General features: G+C 34.1%; 1 protein-coding gene across 1 annotated transcript in view; it reads left to right on the top strand.

The window, feature by feature from the left end:
- The window catches only part of iav (transient receptor potential cation channel subfamily V iav), a 29,235-nt gene that overhangs the window by 4,503 nt on the left and 6,713 nt on the right, over positions 1-18,019 (top strand). Inside the window, exons 3-6 of the mRNA XM_018503800.1 lie at positions 4,440-4,555; positions 7,053-7,289; positions 10,416-10,567; positions 17,236-17,452. Of these exons, the coding sequence (XP_018359302.1) occupies positions 4,440-4,555; positions 7,053-7,289; positions 10,416-10,567; positions 17,236-17,452 (722 nt within the window). The remainder of the gene's footprint in view (positions 1-4,439; positions 4,556-7,052; positions 7,290-10,415; positions 10,568-17,235; positions 17,453-18,019) is intronic.

The raw sequence follows: 18,019 nt of genomic DNA, 5'->3' as shown, positions 1-18,019 counted from the left end.
AATGCGATTAGAAAAGTTTGAAAATAAAAATTAAGGAATGTTGCAATTTTTATCGCAGGTTCTTTATACTCTTCTTTATTGACGAGAGAGAGAGTGAGACATTTGTGCGTTGTATTTATATATTCTTGAGTGCAAAAGGATTAGCCTCCGCGAGAAATCGCATCGTGACGATGAAAGTATATCGAACACGTGTGATCACTACGATGCTCCGCTGAACCGCTTACGGTATTCTTGACCGGGAACAGATTCCTGACGACGCGCGATCGTTAAGACGCTTACCATCTTTCACGTTGCACAAGCTCTTATTTCAGACTTTTCCTTCACACGTAAGCGACGTTACATAAGAAGACTACGGCAGAGTTTTAAACAACTCGTGATATAAAATTTGTCCAATGTTTGTATATATGAGGAGAAAAATATATATTTGAGTTCGTATAACAAAATTTTCCACATTCTAGTTTACTAAAAATTGTTTTAAAAATTTGAAGTTTGATATAAAGTTGTAATTCCATGAAAAATATTGTAGTTATATATATAAATGGAAAATATAAAAACGACACTAAAATAAAGAATCTTAAAATAAAATAAAAATATAAAGAATCTTTTAATTTTAAATTATTTACCGTATTATAATTCAAGAGATGTGTTTGTTTTATGTGAGTGTAATTTTAATAAAGCTTAACATTAAGTGTGATTAATTATTTTAGTTAAAATTACAGACCACATGTTCAACGATTAGGTAAATTAGTTTATCACAGATTTCCGTAGTAATACTTAGATCGTTAACATGCTATAGTTTATTACGGATTAAGCTAAAGCCGGGACGCCATATTTATCCGGTCATCACATAGTGCTTTGTGGTGCTTTAAGGGTATTGGTGTTAACCTGCATTGTGAATTGCTATATTATAGAGTGTAAAGATTACCTCGGATATAATTACATCTTTTATGATCAAAATGAGAACTAAATAATACTTTTCTTACATTTTTATTTTTGCACAAATATATAGGAAAATGGCATACAAATATGCTTCATTGCAAATGCAAAAATAAAATCTATAGTGATACATTTCGGTATACTATAGTTTAATCACGATTGGGTAAAGATATCCGTCATCCTTTCTCCTATTGAATTAGCTGAATTGACTTCACGCTCATCTTACAGAGGTAGCGATTTCTAGGTATTTCTATAGAAATACATGGTTTATATAAATCGTTATGTTATATTGTATAATATTATAATACTATTAATAAAATTTCGTTGTACTGTTTAATATATATTATATTTGTATATAATATACGTTTGTAATAATTTTTTTTTTATACCATTATTTAGTAACACGACGCATCATGAAAACAAGCAAAAAAGTATGTAACAAAACGATTCTCCTTTCTCTTTATAATGGATTTGTTGAAATTTATACTCGTAAATAATATGATACCATAAAACTCACGTAAGTGCACCATGAAATTCGCAATTGCAGCTACAATAGCTATGTACTAATAATAAGTGTTCTATTTACGGTAAAGTTTAAAAAACTTTTTTATAAATTTAAACTTTAGTTTAAAAAAAAATTTATTACCTACTTATCACAATCTCTCAATTAATTTTTATTTTATTTTTATTAAAATATCTACTTAAAATCTAACAAATGCAAAGTTTTGATTTCCATTGACACTTTTAAAGTTCAATTCGTAACGCATATAGTTTTCAGTACGAAACATCAAATATAAATCAAATTTTCGCTAAAAAAATCATCTTCGCAAACTTGACGACACCCAGTAGACATTCACGCGATTTTTGTTATCTGTTGAGTTTTTATTCACAATTTACAAGTTTTTTTTCTATTATTTACTTTCGATACCAGAACCTGTCAACTTTTTGGATAAAAAAAAAAAAAAAAAAAAAAAAAAAAAAAAAAAAAAAAAACAGAAATATACTGATGTCTATTTCGAGAGCTGCACAGAATCGCAGACTTTATCGCGATGACAATAACAGAGAGCCTTAGAAAATAAGATGATATAGATGGGTAAATCTTACAAAGACGAGTTAAACAAAAGATTATTTTATACGGATAGAGTCAATACTAGTAATAAATTTATTCTTTAAATTATTTTTCGTAATTAATTACTCTTCTTTATTTTAAGCCGGATTTGTAAACAAGTTATACAAGCTTAAAACTTTGCTTTATTAAAGGCTTAGCTTTCTTAATTAACTTTGTAAGTTATTTCCAATTTGAATATTTTACATTTATTTACGATTTTAGAAAGAGTCTCTTTGAATATATTTTACATTTATTTATTATTTGGGAAAAAATTTCGTTCGTGTCTATGTTAGGATTGCCAGATGGCCAGGATTTCTGGGAAAGACCCGAAATTCAGCTGATCCCGTGTCCAGTGATTGAAATTTTCTATCCCGGAAATGCTATTATATAATATTAACGAAATCCTAACAAAATTCATCTCATACTTTTTAAGCTACTTTTCGCGATCACAAACATTGACATTTAAAGATTTATACAAAAATATGTGATTCAATCACGAGCATGTCTACGACACTGTGTTTGTTCTGGCATCACTGAGTTCTCTTGAAAATCGTTTTTCTAAATAAACAGAAAAAACTTTCAAGGAAACTATACAATAGTTTTTTACCCGCCTTTCTAGCTTAAAAAGTTATTTCATTATTTATTTCATTATATTATAGTATTAATAAAGTTATTTCAATTTAAAATTTTATCACAAAAAATGATCAGTGTATATATATCATAGTTTATGTGGGGATACTAACTGATACAAGATTTAGCTCGAAAGAGAGAGAGAGAGAGAGAGAGAGAGAGAGAGAATAATTAATTTATAATAATCCATTTTTCGCCTTGGACATGTCCTGGAAATGTTGATGTTGGATCTGACAACTCAAGTCTAGGATTTAAATTAGTACTATTTAAAATCATACATACAAGGTGCGTTCCGAGTTACGCATGAAACGCATTAAACACATGATGTATCGTTTTATTCTTTATTATTTCGTGAACAACAAGGACAAAATGATGCATATATCATGCGCTTCATGCATAACTCGAAACGCACCCATGGATTTATAAATTATACCGTCACGTTTCTAAGTATACTTCGAAAGTATTTTTTTTCATTAATTTCGCGACTAATCCTCTGAAATAATTACTACCGATCATGAAAAATGAAACGCCCAAAATGGTACTTATTATTTAAGTTCGGTTCAATGTCCGGTCGAGGTTAATAGTGGCCGAGAATATACTAGGAGGAAGCTTGGGGAAAACTATCGTGGCTCTGTGTTCCAAAGTCAGATATAATTACATGATGCGGTAACGGACACGCGTTAGTAACTTCACCGTGGATACCAACCGGTTTGGAGTCGAGAGGTCAGCGGTCGTCATGCAAGATTGAGAACCGGATGATCGAAAATATTGACATTAGCACCAGATCCGTTTTATCGCTTGACTTATCCGACATCCGAATTATTCTCCTTAAATTATAAACCTGTAATCGTTTGAGAATCTCAATCAATACAATGCTATAACGTTTGCTACATAACATATGTTCAAGTTATGATTTTCGTTATTGAAATTTAGAATTCTATCTTAAGATCTGTCCAAATCTTCTTTTCACATATTCCCAAAATTTTATATAGAGATAAAGTCAATATTAATAAATATAAAAATAGCAAAGTAATAACTAAAATAATAGCTCACTTTAGACGTTTCCTATCCGGGAAACGATGTTTTTCGGGTCAAGCTACCGTGTACACCTTCGCTCGTGTCGAGCGGTAATTAAGGACTCCCGAGGATACAATCCTCCAAGTTCCAATTACTTTAGCACTCGCGCCAAAGCCGGGCAAAGTGCGACGACAGATGCATGCGATCAATACACAACCGAGTCTCTCAGTAACGTTGCACATGAACGTTGCACTTAATATTGCACGATGCGATTTGGCAGGACGAAAGGTGTACTATATTGATCGCGCTAAAATGTTTAAAAGTCACTAATCGCGATTCAAATATTTAAACGACCATCTCGCCATGGAATAGTTCGGATGTTATCCAGTTTGTTGTATTGATGTACAGATACATAAATTGACATTTTTTTGAAAATGCCGTACTATTCTTTAGCGATTGTGAACATTTTCGAATAAAACCTTAATGGCGCGGCGGATTTATCTTTTGACCGTACGGCGACGACACATGGTGGCGACGGAAAATTTCCGTCTCTGCAGCGGAAATCTTTCGTGCCGGATGTTCCTCTGTCGGAGGAGGAGAAAATGCCGAAAAGTCTTGCTCGCACCTGCACCTGTATACATCACACTATATGCACGCTCACTAATGCAAAACCCATAATTATCGCGGCACAAACCCTAAAGCGATGTTCCATTAACCGCAAATGGCTCTCTCCGAATTTCTATTTCAGACTGGAACTCTGCGCTATTTATCATTCTGAACGGTACGAAGGAGGAGCACTTGGACATGCTGGACGGTGGTATTATTCAGCGATTACTTGAGGAAAAATGGAAGACCTTCGCGCGAGTAAGTGCGTCCACGTGATGGCGTTCCCGCTCGTTTCTCGCTGAATTATAAGACATTACTATATTTTCAAGTTTTTCATCATCTCTTCGGTTTTATGCTTGACTTTGCTCCGACAACTCGAGATCCTCTTTGTAACAATAGAATCATAAGGCATACACACTGACCTCATCTTTTATTAATTCATCTTTTACTGGTATTCCCCCGAATATCAAATTTTTCTACCATATCCAACTTCGAAATAAAGTACGAAATGTAAAGAATATGTAGCAGCCCCTCAGTCCCCTCTCTCTTGAAAATAGTTTAAATAATTAATATATTTGACAATAAAAATATTTCGATGAAAAGTATATCAAAATTCGAAAATTTTATAAATAATATTAGATGTAAAATAATGCTTGATATATATTATGATACACAGGATTTTTTTTCTTCTTTCATAAAACAATGGCAGCCTCCTTCAGAGCTTGTAATTTTGAATTGTGTATTCGTATAACTGATTCTTACGTCGAACAAAGAGAGATTTCTTTTCTTTTTATATTCTGTGCACAATTCAAAGCATCGAGAAGAGAGTTGATTCTTTTAGTTCTTCAATTTTATATTTTTGCGTTTTTTCATACTTTGTATATTTTTGCGTAATATAGTAGTGCTTTGTATTAAGAGATATATTAAAACTTAAGATGTTTAATACGTAAATACTATAGAATATGGTTTCCCCAATGCAATTTTCAAATGACATCTTTTTATTAAATAATACATAAACAACATTTAAATAATGTAGAAACAAAAATCGTTTATCGAGTTTATTTGATGTTGCTCGAAAATTGTTTTCTGCTAAAAGCTTGTCACTTTCTTTAAGTGACTCCCTAATCGAATTTCTTAAATGGCATCTAAAAATAAATCAATCTTGATCTCGTCGGCGATTCTATCTTCTACATCTATCTTCTACAGTCAAAAATATCTCTATTTGTTAAGAAGCAATTTTAGATTTCCATTGCCAGACCGTATTTTTGGGAAATCTTTACGCGAGCACTTTGAAGAAGATCGGCTTACATCGTAAAAGCAGCTCACGTTGCGATGCTTTTTCACTTTATATATTTTATGTAGTTGACAACAGATGAGCCACCTGGACAATTGCCGATAAATAACATGTTACTTCGCAAAGCTGCTTAGGTCACTTATGAAAGAGACAGGGTAATATCATCAAACATAGTTTTTATCAGAAGTTTTATAGAAGTTTCTGAAACTTGTAAATTTTTTAAACCGTTATTTTAGATAGCTTCATAAACGACTCGCGGGAAAGAATTAAGCGATTAAAGCGATTTAAACGATTGGGAAACGTGAATTTTGGGAGGAAAATAACGTTCATAAACGTTCATTCAAAATTGATAAAATGAAGATCAAATTTTCACGCGGTTTCGCATATCAGATGCGCGAGCGCAGATGCGCGTCTGTATAATACGAGATATTGTCGCGCTATTTACTAGCGATTTCTCTCTTTCTCTTTCCCTGTCGAATTGTAACTTGGAATTAACACTCGGGTCGATCGGTCGAGTAACGTCGATGAGGCTTCCGGCGATGGCGGTATAATTGCGCCGGTTATTTCAAGTCAGTCTGTCGCGGATCCATGGTGGCTCAGTGATTTCGAAACGATGGCTATCGAAGTTATACGGGCGAGCTGATTGCAATTACTATCGTACCACAAACGAGCTTTCGTACGTACGCCGATGGCTTCGGCAGACGGGCGCGTATCGCGCATATTATAACTGCATCGCGTCCATAACGTGTCCCATTTATGGCACTAATCACAGCCACACTCGAACCGCATGCACGTAAACGCAATATGCAGTATTATTGTGTCCGTTTGGCTATGATTTTCGTATTATCGGATCGTACCGGAGTCAATCTCGGAGCGGCTCGTTAAAATGTTTTCATCTGTTACAACAAAACGCGTGCGATTACAACTTTACAAACAAGTGCTGCGATAACGCGAGGTAAAAGATAAAACAAAAGACGTTAAACGTCTGGTTATGCGTTGGATTGTGCGCGATAATACGAGCGTGGCGCGATAGCGCGAGCTGTGTGCCGTTCGCAAATTATTTATTAAGTTTCGCTATATTTGGAACTGATGTCATTTTATGAAGAAACAGACGCGTGATATTAGATGCAAAAGAGAAAAATTATTTTCGTCGTATTTGACGTAATGAAATAATCTCAGGGGTTATCGATCCTGACTATAAATTACGCTTTCACTACCGAGAAAATAGAATCTGGGAAAACAGATACAATGAATAAACGATTCAAAATATGCGAGATAAATCAATCTTTTCAAACGCCCGACTGATATCCAAGCCTCTCTGAGTTCAGCCTCGGGACCAGCGATATTTTCGCGAGTCCGCCCTTATATTACCGCTCGTAAAACTTTGCTCTTATATTCCGGCCAATCGATGCGGAAAGTTCCGTGGGTGCTTACGCCGACGTTCTATTCTCCACTGAAAAGTTGCAGTTCCTGAAGCGATTGATTATCTTGGTGTTTCACCTGGCCTCGCTGTCCTTAGCCATGTACTTCAGGCCCGCGGACATGGAGGCTGTGCTGCTGCAGTGGCCCGAGGAGATAACGGACGTCGTCCGCACCGCGGCGGAGTGCATCACCGTGCTGGGCGTGCTGAATTACATCCTGGTGCAGCTGGGATGCGAGATGATCAACGTCGGTCCGCTATCATTCCTGAAGCAACTGGTAGGCTCGGACATTTTTCCCGCCGCCGCGCCGCGCGGTCACTTCACCGTCAGGGAAGTTTTACCGTTTGAAATCGCGAGAGCACCATCTAGGATCCCGAGTTTTTACAATTAATTTCAAAACCTATAGTTATTAAATCGTATACCCGAAGATATGAATAGATATACTGATATCCTCATTTAACAAAGGACCTCGCACTATTTACACACTGAGAGAAAGGATTTCGTTAATTTAACAAACCATCAGTATCTTTAACAAGTAATCGGTAAATATGTAACAAATTTGGTCTGTTGTGATTGCTGCTAGTATGCTATACCAACCAATTACTAGTCACAGAGGCAAACTATATAGAATCTAACCTATCTTTTGGATAGACTTTATTTAGGCTTGTTTACATAGAAATCGTAGATGATCGTGAAGTCTTAAGTTGTAGGAAACTGATCAATCGCAGTCAAATATAGGGAGAATACTTGACTAGAATCGATCAATTTCTTACAATTTGAGATCTTGCGACCGTCTACGACTTCTATATATGTATATGAGCCTCTTATTTGCAAACGATACTATTGATTATTTGTTACATTAATGAATGAGAAATAATTAATTTACGATAGTAACTAATAAATCGTTTTTTTAACAAATATCACATTTGTTTTCCCTTGATTTGTTTCTATAACAAAATCATTTCTCTCAGTGTATATAAAAAATTGGATCCTAACAAAATGAGTTAGTTTTCACATATAATGTAGTTTATAACGTAGTGAATCAAAGATGTCACAGACATAAGGCTCGATAATGGATAGTTTTTGAAATATGATGTATAAAAAGTATAAAACTTGTGCTCATACACAGAACACTTTTGATAAGCCATAATTTAAAAAGTATCCATTACTGGAGCCTTTTGTTCACCACGTTATAAGCTACACTCTAAAAAATATCAGTATTGATTTAATACCGTGTGATGTTTATATATATATATATAATTTTCACTGTGTTGGTGTTAATATTACCACACAGTGAGAATTATATAGACACCGCATGGTGTTGAATCCACCGATATTTTTGAGAGTGTACATTATCTGTGAAAACTAACCGAGATTTAATTTTCTAATTAGTACGGAGTTCTTTAACTTTCGCATTGTTAAACAGAAATATAATTAAACTGTAGATACATAAGAGATGGATAAGACTTTAAAGTGTGATTTGTCGAACAAAACACACTGGGATTTTACAGAAAAAGTGGAGTAATTTCAAAGAAATACAGAGATGTGTAATTTTCTTTCAGGCTGTTTTGCATAAAGTTGCATAAAATTCTAGATGCAATTATAATGAAGTATATATAAACGTAGAAAATTAAATTAATTCTATTTTGTAAGTTAATGAATTCCTTTTCTCTAAATAATTAATTTTTTATATAATAAGATTAAAAATCTTTGAGTAAATATATAAAATGCTCCGGTTTTCCATCTGCATTTTCGTCATTTCTCCCAATCATGAAATATCCCGTTGTTTCGTGCTAGTTCGCAAATGCCGATACTCAACGGCGCAATTTCAGTGCGGCAATGCCAGGCTAAGTGTAGTCAGTTGCGCAAATCCTGAGACTGGTGAACTGTAACGAATCACGGATCTATGGATGCGCCAAGATATCCTATGGCTATCGAAGGAAGCTGTACGTTCGTGGTATTAATCTTTTATGCATTAATGAGTTCGAAGAATAAGAGAAAGATAGAGCGATGATTATCGAAGCATTACGTATAGCGGTATTATAACAACATCGACAGCAACGCGGTAGCAATTTGATGAAAGGTTCTTTCTATCTTTTTTCTTTATTAGCTGTGTAATCAGAGACGGTATATTATAGATAACTGAAGATAATATATTGTTTGTATTATATAATTGTATCAAATTATATGGATAAAAAAACAAACTTATTTTTGTATTAAATTTATAATGAATCGAATTTATAACGAAAGTTAGTGTTAATATAACCATATAATTTAATACTTTTAATTTAACAATACTATTTTTTTCGTATCATATAAATCTCAGGACAGACATTGTTGATAATGATGGATTGCGTTAAAAGCATTTTTGGTAGAGGTGATATTTCGATGTATGTCCTCGATAGTAAAGATGGATTTTTTCCATCAGCAGATTATAAACTATGTATAGCTTCCAATTAAATTTTTTTAAATCAATTTTACTCTATTTTCTATTTTAAAAGAAATTACAGCTAATCAAATTTATTTTGTAATATACATCACGTATAATATAACGTATTGTTATTTATTATTATAATTAATTAATTTATATTAATACAATTATATTATGTGCTTTCCAGTTCAAGAATTCTCACAAATATCACAAAAATGTACAAACATTGACGCATTAGCACGCCTATTGGTTATCTATTCATATCTATCAATTAGGAGAGAATATACATGTATATACATATATCATGTTGGTTATTGCTTGTACAGGATCAATATAGCACACATTCGTCGGTCTAATTCAATACAATCAAATATAAGCTATAACGTTGTATTATATATTATTGCAAGTACATGTATCCGCTTCGATTTGCGGGTAATTAATACTACGACGGTTCAAAAATATATATATATATATATATATATAAATGATAAAAAATATTTTATTTATGATAAATGTAATGTTCAGCTCTTTATATATACCGTCATGACTATTACTTAATATCGAATCTTTTTGAAAAGAAATGTTGTTTTTCTTCTTCACACACAATTTGATATAGTATTATATATATTTTTTTTGAAGAAATTTATAATATAAATATATACATATAATAAATAATTTTTCAAATTTTTTAAAATCTTAATATTAAAATATAAAATTTCTCTCTTAAAAACTAATATCTTAAAGATTCGTCTTAAAGTTGATGAAACAATCGTATAAAATATTTCGTTTATCTATCCTTGATATGCATCGAGCAAATACTCAGTGCGTCGTCGCGTCGCCGTGATAACGCATTCGTTACACGGAGGTATCGAAATTGTACGAAAATATCGATTCCCCTGCGGACGTTCCTGAAACGTTGCAAGAGTGCATGAGGCCGCACTAACGTTCCGTCTGCGCGCATTTGCATTTCAGAGCCACGAACCGGCCAAGTTGATATTCGTGATCAGCAATCTGCTCATTCTCGCGTGCATTCCATGTCGTATCGCTGGCGATCGGCACGCGGAGGATGCGATACTGGTGTTCGCCGTGCCGGGCTCGTGGTTTCTTCTTATGTTTTTCGCCGGGTAAGTAATATACAAGAGACAGGGCGGAGGGACGCGGGGGAGGCAGCTGCGAAATTAAAGTGGTTGCAATTTACTGGCGCGACGCGACCAGGTCGCACTCGTTACGTTGCTGCCACCCATTTGTTTCACGCATCATTTTAGCGCCACCGCCACGGACAATCGCCGCGTGTAAACTGGCGACGTGTTTACAGCCACCTGTGCGTATGTACACCGCAAGCTATTTGTCGGACCGAGTATATCGAATGGATCTCTCATGTAGCAAATCCTTCCTTTGGGTATAATTTAACGTTTTTTTTTTTCGCTGTATCTCAAAATTACGTACGCCAACGTGCAGAAAATAATCGTGATTGGTTATTTTTACGTAATCGTAAAAAAGGATGGGATCTAAATATGGTAGATTGACGAGGAAAAAAAAAGATACCGCAGTATCAAGGGTAAAGCTGAAAAAAGCGTACTTCTATTTTTATGAAAGGATACATTCTCCATTATTAGTTCTAATAAAATTCGCCCTGGTTTTGGAGTTTTTTGTTGTTGTTCTAATAAAATTGCAATGTGAAGATGTTTAATATTATCCATATAGCACAGATTATTTCAGCAACATTGCAACGTTTCAATAATATTGCAAATGTTCTGTGCTGTACTCTGAAAAAAAAAGTCTGGTAATAACCATCAAATGTCGAGTAAAATAATTTCAATCAAATATTTGATTAACATAACCAAAAATAATTTTACCTTTTTAAATATTTAGTAAGTATTACCGAACATAATGTAACCAATAAAATCGTTCAGCAATAATTATTAAATATTTAAAAAGGTAACATTATTTTTGATAATATTAATCGAATGTTTGAGTAAAATTATTTTAATCAATATTTGGTAGCTATTACTAAAGCAGACTTTTTTCAGTGTATAAGTTAAGCGCGATATGCATTAATATTATACATGATAATCCAATTTCTGAAAGTTATTCATGAGAAAGAATTTTGCGATGATTACCTTTCTATATATTATCTTTTAAACCTTTTTATTTAGTTATTTTCATTTATATGTATTATATAATACGATTATAATTTAAATTTCTTAAAACATATATTTTCTTTATAGGCATGTCTCCATAACTCATAATATAAAATCATTATTTGCATTCTGCTGGGAGAATTTCCCGTTTTTACGGAGAACTTCCACAAGTTGTGAATCTGTTTTCTACATCGGTTACTCGCGACATACTTCTAGCAAGCGTTTTCTTGCTTAACGACACTTTGACGAATGTCGACGTCTCTTGTCGGATGTACTTCCGCGAAGAATGGGACAAATGGTTTATCGAGAGGCGAGAACGTGCATTCGCATTGTGCTTATACGTTCCTAATACGTGATATCAAATCTACGTGACCAACATCGGGAATAGAACAGTCGGATTGCAGCTGCTCCTTTCGAAAAATTCAGTTTGTTCTACCGCGGTTCGATTGTACGTAAACATCACTAAAACACTATATTTCAGCAGGTGCATGGTGTCAGATAGTTACTAATCGCTTGACGCTCTACTTCTCTACAAATCAGATACCGATCATTGCAGCAATATTATTTTCTGATTATTAAATTTTCTATTATTAAATTTTCGTAGGGAATTAAGTAATTGAAAATGCATTTCTATTTCCATATTTTGTTTTTTTAATAGAATTCTATTTCCATAAATATAACTATTGTTACATAAAAAGGACAGTTTTACTGAAATATCTAAAATTTAACTGAATACAGATCTAAAAATAATTTTGTTGAATCATTAAAATAATTATTAAATAATAAGTAGGTCGCTCAAACCGGTTGCTAAAATGTCAAAACTTTTTGCAGCATTGCTCATCATGCTTGAAATCCTACGTAGTTATTTCGATGGTCTAACAAAATTATATGATTCCAAATCTAGTTAAATATTTAGAAACTTTAACAAAATCATTATTTCCGTGTCTCATCTCTCCGTGTACTGTTTCAATTACAATCGGTGATTTTATATAAACTATATCATGGAAATATACAGGGTGTCCAGTAAGTTTTGGCCAATCGCTTTTGTGTAGATAGAGCGGACTAAACTGAGTCGAAAAGTCTTCTACCATTTTGCAATTTCCGCAATAGTTAATAAATTATTAATTTCTAAAAATTGCTAAAAATTACTAAAAAGTTAATAAAAAATTCTGAAAAAATTCATGGAGTTCTATGAGAAGAAGATAAATGTTTGTTGCAGTTTTTCTGTAAAATTGATAGTATTTGAGTAAAAAATTATTCAAGATCGATATTTGGCAATTTTTGGTAATTAATATCGTGTTAACTATTGCGAAAATTGCAAAATGGTATAGAGGACTTTTCGATTTAGTTTAGTTGCTCTACACAAAAGCGATTGGCTAAAACTTACGGGGACACCCTGCATATATCATAGAATACAAAAAAGTTCTATCAGATATCGTCTTCGAGCTGAAACGCGCTGAAATATCAACAAAGAAGAGAACATTATATTGGCTTTTGTACCCTCTTTCTGTGGCCTTCAGCTGCGCCTAAGGTACAAGGTGCCTGAGAGCAAGCTATAAGTAATACAGAGGCGTCCCTGGAACTTGTACAGGCGCAAAGAGTGTATATTGAATTTAAACAGACGTAAAACGGCGGCTCGTAAATGGTACATCGTAAAGCACTTAGGCCGTAACTTTAGAGGCGGGTTGTAGCGGGCTCCCGTTAAATTTTGTGCGAAATTAATCTCAGGCGTGACTGTGGCTTATTGCCAAGGCGAACGACAGCCGTGATGGAGGACAAGAAACACCGAGTGGCATCGAGAGTGCGCGGGAACCTTTGAGGAATTACTGCACGTATACGTACTTAAACGAAGTGATGTCAGGAGTCTAAAGAGGATCCTGATGGACAGTAATTACGCGTGCGGAATATCGCGGCTTCTACGTCGCGCCGCGCTCTAAATAAATAAAATATATTGGAGCCCCACTTTATGGGGACTCGGTAACGTAGTTAGTCCTTCATTACAGTTCTGGACTTCAAAGGCTATATTGAATTACGGCATCGATAATGACATTATAATTTTTTTCTCGTGATATTACTCATCATTCAATTTATCCTCTTTTTTTGATTAATACGATTTGATACTTTGTCAGCGTCAAAAGCTATATTAAGCCTATAGCAGTATATTAAGCATACATTTCTTTGGTAGCAATGATATTCACACAGATATAATTGATTTAATAATTCATTTAATTTACATTAATCTTGTACGATCAATAAATACAAATTAAACGAAATAATAAAATTATCACCCATGTGTCTCCTCAAAAATATAGGAGTTATTTTTAACGTAGTGGTCCTATAGTTAAAATGCAATTTTTATGAAACATTCTGCATACGCAAAGCTAGTAGTTCAAATTAATTATTTTCAAGTTTCCTTCTCATAATCAGATATTCATCATGGCAGAGAGAAACAAAAAGTTTGTTTATAATTCATTATTATGATAAATCGATACGGTGGCTCAGCTGACATTAATTCGGCATAATTACCGAAGGAGTTGCACGAGACGGTGAAAAAAAAAAAGAAAAAATATGACGTCTCCCCTCTCGAACTTCACTGAAAGTAGCAAGGAAGACTCGCGTAGCGGAAACTTGTTTGGCGAGCGGAAGTCGGCGTTCCTATTGATTTTCCCGGGACAACGTATACGCGATACCCGGGACAACGATGTTATATCCCTCATCCAAGTTACATCGCTTATACCGTGCTATACCGTGCGAGTTATATCGGAGAATATCCACGGTGTCTTTTCTATCGCGGCTGTACCCTCCCTTGAACTTACTCTGAGAAAAAGGCCGAAGATTTATGGGCGCCGGTAACCCTTGACAAGATAAGGTCACCCATCGATTAGCGGAAGAGGGTAGGACCGACCGACGACGACGACGACGACGACAACGACGACGACGACGACGACGACGACGTCGTCGTCGGAGTTAATGGAGGCTCGATCGATGCTCTCTCTTCCGCCGTTATTCGTCGATCATTCGCCATTCGTTCATCCGTCGCTTCGTTCGCTCATTCGTTCGTTCGCTCACAGAGCCACGCGAGTCTCTTCAATCTTAATCTCAGCCGAATGACGAATCTGAAAAATTTGTCGGTCTGTCGACGGGTGCGGATGCAGCGTCGGGATTAAAGAGCTTTTATTTTCCGTAGCCGTCCGGTACGGCGACGGCGATAGCGACGACATCGATTTTAATCGCTCGTTCTTCGATCCCTCGATTACAGCTCGTATTCCTATTGTGCTCGCATATGATACGCCGGATGCCACGAGTCTCGAATTACAAATCGTTTTGATTTCATCAATGTATACCGTTAGTTGTAATTGTATAACGCAAATACGCGATCCTCAAAGCGTGTAAAAAATCATCGGGCAAAAAGGACGAAGAATCCAGTACATCATATATCGAGAACAAAATAATTTATATATAGTTCCGTTTAGAATTCCGTTTATTATAATTTCAATGATAATTCCATTTATATATTTTCTTTCAATTAGCTAAAACGAAAATTAAATTTTGTTAATATATTATATTCTTTTATATATAGTTACGAAATAAAGTAAATTTATATTAGACAATATGAAGAATATTAAAGTAAATCTTTGTCAGTGAATTGTTTTAATGGCGATGAAGTATAATACGTTAATACTTTATTCGAAGTCTGCTTTATATTAGTAGTCGCGATTCTAACTTTGCGATAACGAAAGAGTCGTAACTTACTTACACTGGAGTATTACAAAGTTAATTTAATCAGTAATACGCTAACTTAAAATGAAATTTTCTTTCGCTTTGAGTATAGGGATATCAATAAAAAGACCTTCAAACATTTTAAACATATCCCTATATACTGCGTAATAAATTTTCTCTTTTTATCTTGTCAATTTCACAATTTATTATTGAAATTCGTTTAAGTACGTTCGCGTCTACTACATGTGAATAATTTTAATTATTTATTAATATTTTTTAATAGCTTTTAATATCTGAAAGTTGTAAATTAATATATCATTTACTATAATCACTTAAATCACTTTACGGTTTATTCTTAATTTTTTTAAATGATATTAAAAAAGATAAATTGTATTATCGATCATTTCAGGGTAATCAATAACGTATTTAAATTTCTCTCTGGTAGGTAGAGTTATTAGCATTTAATTGTTTTCCTCGTTATAAATTTGTGAGCTGCGTGTAAGAAGAGTAGTTTACATATGCACACCGGATTGCTGCACAAGCACTTTTCGTGCCTGACCTATTCGTGTTATCGCGGCTACTGGAAACGCGATAACTGAACTCCGATATCAAGTGTTCAAAGCCATGCACTTTTTAACTTGTTAACCGAACATTTCGTTATCCAAAGCTTTCTCTATACGTGCGAATTAATACCGGTAAATGCAAATAATATCTGGACCATTTCACGGAAGCAAAATATAAAATTGCACGTATTCCAAATCAGCTATTATTTCTACATATTCAACGGTCTGGACGGTCACGAGAGCCAGCGCGACGATAATCGTAAACAACCCTTTTACATTAATCGGTATTAAACTTAATTACGTGTACCGCGAGAAAGAAAATACACGTCATCAATTTGTTTGCGGGATGGTGATGTTTGAATCTAGCTTTAGCGATTGTCGTGCGCGAGCGAAAAGACACATCATTTTGGTGGATTAGAGGGATACAATTATCATGTGCGTCCCACATATATCAGGCCGGCAAATGTTTTACGATGGATTTTGTATGCATAATATTAAGCGCATTTGAATCATACGAATGAAATCGATGTCGATGACGTTAATAGACTGATTTACCTCGAACTTTGATACGCGAATATCACTGAATGAAACACGACGACAGCTCATTCACGTAACAGCAATAATGATAATTTTGTTGATACCGCTAATATGTGGAACATTGTGTAATTAAAGTCAAAACAAACTGCACGGTGCACAAGCTAAATCCAATAAACTTCGAAAATTTTGTCTTCGATATTTAATCGTTCCCGTAAATTGCACTTTTCTATTTTTCACGCTGAGAGAAATGTTTGATACGTATAACCGTTTATTCTGTTGATATTTAACTAACAAAAACTGTCTTACTTTTTCATTTAAAAATTGTGTTATTTTAATTAAAATTTGTGATTATTCTAACAAATTTTTTTAATGAAAAAGTAAAAAAGTTTTTGTTAATAACATACCAACAAAATAAAAGATTATACGAAACACTATGAAAACTGCAGTATTTAAAATATTTACATTTAAAACATCTTTGCAAAACAAACATTTAATTGTTTAATAATAAAAAATACTTCAATTTTAGACCTTTTTGAGACAATATATGGTTACCTATAAAGATTAAAGGTTACCAAGAGATTCATCAATGAAGTTCAGTCATAAATTTCTTGGTAACCTTCAATCTTTAGGTAAATATATTGTGAAAACGGGCCTAAGTTTAAAAAACGGAGACAAGAACAAAATTAATACTTAATATCTTAAAATTAAAACATTGCTTTTATGAGTAACAACATTTCTTTCAGTGCATATAATTAGTTTTGCCGTAAATTTTTATGAGATGCTTTATGCTCTTCAAGATACTTGCTCACTACATTAATTTCTTTCTTACAGAGCGATTCGATTGACTGGTCCGTTTGTCACTATGGTATACAGCATGATAACGGGCGATATGTTGACCTTCGGTATCATCTACACGATTATGCTCTTCGGATTTTCGCAATCGTTTTACTTTCTTTATAAGGGATTCCCCGGAGTGAAATCATCTTTGTATCATTCCTATCCTTCGACCTGGATGGCACTGTTTCAGATAACCCTCGGCGATTATAACGTAAGCTCACCATAGATTACCGCTTTATTGGCACACGTCGTGGCAGTTTCTACTGCAGACCCTTATCTTGCATACGCATGCACGTAAGTGTAAGCTAATCCTCTTATACATCCTTTCTTTTTTTATCTATATCTAAATCCTACCACATATAATTTGCTCTATTTACAATATATAAATGAAAGAGCAAAGTAAATTTAATTTAGTAAATTTAATTTGTTCCATTTACATTTACAGAAATAACGTTTCCATTAAACGAATCCATTTGTTTATCTCGTCCATTCATTTGTTTTTTTTTTCATCCTTTGTATTTTTATCTTAAACATTTTAGAACATTGCTAAACATTAGTTTAATTACTGCATGTCAAAATTAGAAATTAAACGTCACACGCGCGTTTACATCATCCCAAACATCGTTCCGGCGGTGCGTCAGGACACGCGGCTATGAATCTTGAATTTCAATCACGGACAATTCCACGTCGCACAAAATAACACTACAATATGGTTTCCTGACGAAATTAAAGATTTAACACAACGATCGCGCGCGCATCTGCATGAACGCACGGCGGG

Source organism: Trachymyrmex cornetzi, unplaced genomic scaffold, assembly GCF_001594075.2.
Source record: "Trachymyrmex cornetzi isolate Tcor2-1 unplaced genomic scaffold, Tcor1.1 scaffold16, whole genome shotgun sequence".
NCBI classification, from domain to species: Eukaryota; Metazoa; Arthropoda; class Insecta; order Hymenoptera; family Formicidae; genus Trachymyrmex; species Trachymyrmex cornetzi.
Note: the sequence above shows the minus strand (reverse complement) of the source record. Positions and strands in the feature narration are given on the sequence as shown.